The sequence below is a fragment of the Mastigoproctus giganteus genome, chromosome 12 (assembly GCF_048544385.1).
Source record: "Mastigoproctus giganteus isolate SK-2022 chromosome 12, ASM4854438v1, whole genome shotgun sequence".
In the NCBI taxonomy this organism is placed as follows: Eukaryota; Metazoa; Arthropoda; class Arachnida; order Uropygi; family Thelyphonidae; genus Mastigoproctus; species Mastigoproctus giganteus.
This window is the reverse complement of record NC_143586.1, coordinates 112,076,283-112,083,975: the sequence shown is the minus strand read 5'-3', so window position 1 is coordinate 112,083,975 and position 7,693 is coordinate 112,076,283. Positions and strand designations below refer to the sequence as shown.

General features: G+C 38.5%; 1 protein-coding gene across 5 annotated transcripts in view; it reads right to left on the bottom strand.

Annotated features, from left to right (window-relative positions):
* Positions 1-4,342, bottom strand: part of LOC150077345 (C2 domain-containing protein 5) — a 992,151-nt gene extending 987,809 nt beyond the window's left edge. For 2 of the 5 annotated variants that reach the window (XM_090386764.1, XM_090386766.1), the window contains exon 1: positions 4,047-4,097. In XM_090386764.1, the coding sequence (XP_090242890.1) occupies positions 4,047-4,088 (42 nt within the window). In that variant the 5' untranslated portion in view covers positions 4,089-4,097. Of the gene's footprint in view, positions 1-4,046; positions 4,099-4,197 lie in introns of those variants that run through there. The other 3 variants (XM_090386765.1, XM_090386767.1, XM_090386769.1) reach the window with 3 other exon arrangements.
* Positions 4,343-7,693: the final 3,351 nt, after the last annotated feature.

Sequence of the window (7,693 nt, the reverse complement as noted above, 5' to 3'; positions counted from 1 at the left end):
CCCAGAGAAATGTACCAACTATATGGTACTACACTTAGGATAGTAGAAAATGAGAAAGACTGGGAGTAATTGCGCAGTCAAATATAAAATTTTCTGAGCAGTAAAGACAGGCTGCCAGAGCAGGTCATGAGGTATTGTCAATGATATTCAGTAATTTTGCTAGTTCGAAAAGGAGGTGATTATCCCTTTGTAAAAGGCAATGGTCAGGCCACACCTTGGGTACTGTGTATAGGTCTGGAGGCAGTGGTGGGATTCAGCCGGTTCGCACCGGTTCAGCAGAACCGATACCTAATTTTTTGTTGAGTTCGGCGAACCGGTTGTTAAAATGACACTTGTGATCAGGGTTCTCTCTAAGGTGGGCACCTGGTATTCTATGCCATTTATTAATTCAGCAAGAAATTTTCGTTTAGTATCGATAAAATGAAGAAAATGTATGTTCTGACTGATGTTTATCAATGGTATAAGCATAGTGCTTTGTTTATAAAGGTTTATGATATGACCACACGTGGACAGAACCAGTAAAAATATTCAAATATATTGGCACATATCCGCTCCTACTCTATAATATATTAAAATAAAACATTTTTAAATTTTTTTTGCAGTAGCCCTTAAAAGGATGAAAAGGCAACAGAGTTTGAAAGATTTTTTTCAATAAGAAACCAAAATCAGAATTTGTTGCATTAGAATTGGCCTTGGATTCAGTTACATCACCAACAATTTTCGTTGAACCAGTTGAATTGGAAAAACAAGATGCAGAGACAATATGTTTTTCAGTTATGGAAAGTTTAAATAATGTTGGGCTTACTAAGAACTACCTAGAAAAAAAATTAATAGGATTTTGCTCGGATGGTGCCAGTGTTATGCTTGGGAGAAAATCTGGAGTGAGCACTAGGATTGCAAAAGAGTTTCTAAACATAATAATATGGCACTGTTTAAATCATCGCCTCCATCTTGTTTTAGATGATTCGATAAAGGAAACAAAGCAAGTAAATCATTTTAAAATATTTATTGATAAGATATATACTACTTTTCATCAATCCAATAAGAACCAAACTGAACTTTCCAAAATATCAAACAACTTGGAATTGAAATTATAAAGATTGGTAGAGTTTTGGGACCAAGATGGGCTGCCTGTAGTTTAAGGTCAACCCTAGCTGTGTGGCGCACTTATCCAGCACTACATCACTATCTTTATTCAAATAAAAAGTACTTAGGTATGGCTGCCCGTCTTGAAAATATATATTTTATAACTGATTTGGCATTGATGATTGATATTTTAAACGAAATTTCTCTTCTTTCAAATGCGCTGCAAGCAAGAAATATAGACATAATAAAGGCTGAAAAACTCGTGATAAGATCTATTAAAGCATTTCAAATGCTTGGAAAGGAAAAGGTTCCATACGAAAAAAAAGTTGATGAATTAATTACTTCAGAAACCTTCAAAAATATAAAATTTGTAGAAAATCATCGATTTGTCTCGGGCTTCCTCGAGAAAGACTTTTAGAAAACATCGTAACGAATTTGAAAAAAAAGACTAATGGATTGTTAACATTTAAAAGCAAGTTGTAGCCAATTTCAAGAGAGGAATAAATTAAAATTTCTCAATATTTTGGAGCCAGATTACTGGAATATTGAAGAAGTACTAGTTCTATGGAAAGCAGCTGAAGAACAATTGCTTGTATTTAATGACATTTTTAATTACCAAATTGATATTAATGATTATCGAGATTTCTTGGAAAACGTTTTAAAAAATTCCCAGAATTATGCAATTCCTGAAAGTGTTCAAAGAGCTAAAAATATTGTCAGAACAATTGCTGTAAGTTCAGTAGAAGCGGAAAGGGGTTTTTCAAAGATGAACATAATATGTTCAGAGAAGAGAAGTCGCCTAACTGTTTCTAATATATCAAACACAATGACTATTAGTCTAATCAGCCTACCTCTAAAGGAATGGGATCCTACTCCTACAGTGGCTAAGGATAGATCACTCAGCCGATGATGCTTGGATAAAAGCGAAGAAAATTGCAAGCGAGGACGCCAATCAAGAAGCAATATAGAAATATCTTAAATAACAGTTTTAGTTTTTTATTAGGTATTATTTAATATTTTTTTCATTAATATTTTAAAACTCTTTCTTATAGAGGTCCACAAAACATAATCTAGTTTTGTGGACCTCTTTTATTGTTCTTATTTAAGTATTAACTGCATGAAATAATAAACTACCTTTCGGTATATAGTTATTTTATACTTAGAATGGTCATTAGGGCAGCGAACCAGTTGTTAAATTATTTGAATCCCACCACTGTCTGGAGGCCTTATTTTAGGAAGAATGTAGAGTTGCTTGAGTGAGTACAGAGAAGGGCAACAAGATTGGTGAGGGAACGAAAGAGTGGTCTTACCAAGAAAGGCTTAATTCTGCAAATTTCAGTGTCTGGAGACTAGGCACCTGCGATCTGATATAGGTGTATAAAGCACTGAATGGGTTGAGCATGCTCAATTCTTATGGGATTCTTACACTTGCTCAGATTACAAACCTGAGGAGGCATAAATTCAAATTGAGGAAAGACAGTTATAGAATAGATGTGCGGAAATTTGCCTTTAGCCATTTTTTTTTGGCTGATGCTACATAAGCTTGCTTTCTTGCATCAGATGCCTCAATTATTACTAATAGTACCCCATTTTTTACTACTTTCTGCAATTCTAGTACTACCAAATTTGGATGGTAATGTAAAATATTGAGATTCACTTACAAAGCTGGTTACACCTGCACTTACTGTAGTAGTAGTAGTAGTTGACTTTTTACTTAAACTACATCTTTTTAGCCTTTGACCCATAGTAAATAAAAAACAAATTGACATTAACATTATTGCATGTTATTTCACTGACACTACTGTAGTGAATAAAAATAATTATTCACTTCCCTTGTAATTATGTTGATGCTACATGAACTACAAAAGAAATAATTGTGAAACTTCTTTAATTGCTATGTTTATTTTGCATGACCATTAGAATGTCTAGTTAAGAAAGTCCTTGTACTCACAAAGTGAGCAACAATCAGTTTAATTAAGCTGAAATAATGTATTGCATTGTTACGCATGCTACTGATATTTATATTCGTAGCTAGCTGATTACAAACTATGTTGCATGTGGATGCAGAAAGAAAAATATGTGCAGTAAATTAACAAAATTGCATTGTTGCACTGGTACAGATGTTAGTAATCTCTAGCAATAACTTCCACCAACACAGATCACCAGTTCAGTTCAGTTATTATCATTAGCCATATCAAGGAAACCTGAGGCTTATGCTGCACCAGCCAAAAAAATTTTCTAAATTACCCAGGAGAGAGAGAAGTAGAAGAGAGCCGCCAAGAAAAAGAAGAATGATGATATCCAAGGTCCCGGGGCAGGATATCATCATTCTTCTCTTGGTTATTCCTTTCTACTTCTCTCACTCTCTCAGGGTGCAGCATAAACTTCAGGCTTCCTTGCACCATATGACTAATAATAATAATTACTACTACCTGTTTCTAACCCCTGCCTCATCATCTCTTCGCTATACAACACAGTTCTGATGCTATGTGTGAACTGCTGAACACCGGTTATACACCCCAGGGCCTCACATCTGGTTTGTATGGGCTTGGCACAACCAGGGTCCTTAGCTGGATATCATCATTCTTCTCTTTCTTGGTGATTCCTTTCTACTTCTCCCTCTCTCTCTCTCTCTCTTTCAGGGTAACTCCGGATTTTTTTTTTTTTTTTTGTATGGCTGGTGCAGCATCAGCCTCAGGCTTCCTTGCACCATATGAATAATAATATACAGACAGGGCCGGCGCTTGGAAGACACCAGCCACAGGTGTCGCCTAAAATAGGCGCAGCTAGATGCGCTACTGCATATATATGTACTATATATATAAGATAGGATATGGATTAGGCGCCGTCACAAGTTCTGCCTCAATCGCCACAAACGCTAGCGCCAGCACTATATACTGATGCCGATCACCGTCCTGAAATAACTGGGAATGCTCCTACCAGATACGAATACTCCTTACCTGACAGGTTTTGGATTCAACACTAAAGTTTTCATCTCCCATACTACATATAAACATTAAATTAAGAGTAATTGACGAAAAGTGAATGCAAGACATCAGGTGCATGATATTTCTCATTTGTTTTATTTAAATTGTAAAATCTAACACATACCTCTTACTATAGTTTTATATGATGACAAAAAGCAGGTATTAGTGTATTTCTGTAAGCTTTCAAAATAGCATTAAACAATGCTAAAGTAAACATCGAAATCACACGCATCTAACAAACACGTCTTCGGCCACAGTGGGACTATACGGGAAAAGTTTTCGTTAGGTGGCTCGCTAGTATCAGAGTACTATTCTGTGGCACAGAGAAGTAATTTCTTACTCTGTGCTCTGTAGCTGGTATGTCTCTTAGTATTCTGTGGTATTTCTCTAGCACAGAGTAGTAACATATCTTACTTCTATGTGGTCTCTAGCAGGCGCGTTTTAACGCTTTAATAGCATAATTGTAACGTATCCAATATTCCGAATGGCTTATGAAAGGATGAATATATTCGAGGTTTCTCAGTGAAGATGAATAGATGAGAGGATAACAGACCAAATAATAGCGAAGAGCATAAGGAACAGCTATACGAACACAGTGGACAGGAAAGTTAAGAATGTAAGGATTCTAGATATCAACTGGAACTCATGGGTTGAATACTCACTCAGTAAAAAAAAAAAATTCTCATTTGTTAGACATGTTTTCTAAACCAGTGTTTCCAAGCTGTGATCCACGTAACTTATGAAAGTGGTCGGCGTAACATGACAATAAAACAGCTTTTTTTTTATGTAGGTTATAATCCCATTAAGATTGCATTGTTATTTTTTTCTAATGTAGGCAACAGTCCCATTAACAGTCTGCGCGGTAGCACAGTGGACGGTGACTATACGTCACGGATGGAAAAGGCCCGGGTTCGAATCCCATCGATGACGCGAGGACCTTTAGTGGGCTTTTTTCACTCCGTGGCTGAGTTAGTGGATAGCAAGGTTTTCCCCCCCCAGAAACTGGGGTTTTTCGTCCAGCAAACAGACAAATCGATCATAGAACACACGCAATTAACAGACATAAGACACAACACGACAGATGAATTTAATTATTCGGGTGGCCTAAATATAACAGTTTTTTTGTTTTTTTTAGTCCCATTAACACTGTCTGCACAGATAGCACAGTGGTATCGTCACCGTCCTCCCCCCCTCCCCCCCACTGGGTGGAAAAGGGCCAGTTTCGAATCCTGTCGATGACGCGAGGAACTTTAATGGTTTTTTTTTTTTTTTTCACTCCGTGGCTGAGTTAGTCGGTCTTAGGTGTAGACAGCAAGATTTTTCCACCAGAAACTGGGGCTTTTCTTCCAGCAAAATGGACAAATCGACCGTAGAACACCCGCAATTAACAGACATAAGACACAGCACGGGAGATCAATTTAATTATTCGGATGGCCTAAAAATAATAGTTTTAGTCCTATTAACACTACATACTACAAAAAGCACACACTATATGGACCTTTATTTGGTATTAAATTGGGCAGTATGGGCTTGACACACCTAATGTTCTGAGCTGGATATCACCATTCTTTTCTTTCTTAGTGATTCTCTCTCTCTCTCTCTCTCTCTCTCTCTCTCTCTCTCTCTCTCTCTCTCTCTCTCTCTCTAGCCGTATGGCTAATAATAAGAACAACAACAATACGTGTGCGTCGCAGTATGGATTTGGATTATACAGAGTGTTTTAGGTGCATTTTGGTCTCATTGTAGCCATTCTTCCAAAAAAAGATATCGCGTAGCTGCAACAGAATTGAAGGAAAAGACTTTGTTGACGATTATCTCTCTCCAGTATACCCCACACATTCTCAATAGGACTGAAATTAGGTAAACGTAAAGTTTAAAGTGTGTAGAATCTTGTGGCATCAGGGGATTCCCCCATCTCCACGTAGTTTTCATTCTGGGTATGAGACAGTACTCTGTCAAGGTTAGCGGTTTAAAAAAGTGTGTGAGCTGTGTCTACGTGTAGTATTGTGTACCCTTGTTTTCCTGGCCATTTAGATGTTGGGGCCCATATTGGAACCCACCGTTTGCACACTTTGCCCCGTGGAGGCAAGCCAGGTACCCAGTAGATTTATATTTACTCTCACAGGCCCTGCCACCTAGTTATCTGAGATTTCAGTAGCTAGGGGTTTATAAAATAAAAAAGGGGGGGTTAAGCGCTGGAAACAGAAAAGGCCGAAAGGTTTATGCGATTTAGATTTGAACGTTATTAGATTTTGACAGCTTGTGTGGTCATACACTGACGTGTTAGGCAGAGTAGACACGAAACTGTGTCCTCCCCCTTGCTAGGAAATGAAGGGATATTAGGGCCACACAAGGGAGCGTGGCTTGGAGGGCCAATATGGCTGACAGCAGGGCTGTGCTAGGCCTTTGTTGTTGTGATCGTCATAAGTTCAGATGCGTTTCCATCATTTGGGCCGGAAGGGGCTCACATCTGGTGAGCATGGGCTTGGCACACCCAGGGTTCTTAGCTGGATATCATCATTCTTCTCTTTCTTGGTGATTCCCTTCTACTTCTCTCTCTCTCTCTCTCTCTCTCTCTCTCTCTCTCTCAGAGTAATGCTGAAATTTTTTTTGGTGGTGCAGCATAAGTCTCAGGCTTCCTTTTTCACCAAATAGCTAATAATAATAATTATTATTATTATTATTATTATTATATCCCGAGACTGAATGATTCATGCTGGCCATCAAAGACCAGGTATTCAACACCAGTAACATTAGCATTAGCATTAGCAGAGGCATATGATGCAAGAAAGCAAGCTTATTCAGCATCAGCCAAAAAAAAAAAAAAAAAAACACAACCACTACTCCCATTTCACCCCTCCGTTCGTTCGAAATACCTGTCCAGCTGAGCCTTAAATTTGTTTAGGCTATCAACTTCAACAACAGGTGATGGAAATCTATTCCACAAACCAACGGCCCGCTGGCTAAAGGCAAATTTCTGCACATCTATCCGACATCCGTCCTTCCTCAATTTGAATTTATGCCCTCTCAGGTGATTATTCTGAGCAAGAGGAAGAATCCCATCGGCATTGAGCATGCTCAAGCCATTCAAAGCCTTATACACCTCTATCAGATCACCTCGCCGATGCCTAGTCTCCAGACTCTGTAATTTGCAAAACTTTAGCCTTTCTTCGTAAGAGCAACCATTTGTGACACATTCACTAATCTTGTTGCCCTTCTCTGTACTCGTTCCAGCAGCTCTACATCCTTCTTGAAATGAGGCCTTCAGACCTGTATACAGTACTCAAGGTGTGGCCTGACCAATGCCACAAGGGAATAATCACATCCCTATCCCTGCTAGAAACATTCCTGTATATCATTGACAAGACACCATGAGCTACTCTTGCAGCTCGTCTGCACTGTTCAGAAAACTTCATATCTGCCTGCACAATTACCCCCAGGTCCTTTTCATTCTCTACCACTGTCAGCGTAGTACCACAGAGTTGATACATTGATCAGGGGTTACTGTTTCCCATATGTAGTATTTTACATTTGTCAATGTTAAACTTCATTTGCCACCTCTCAGCCCATCTGCTCAACCTTTCCAGATCCTGTTGCAGCAGAGTAGCATCAGTAGTGTC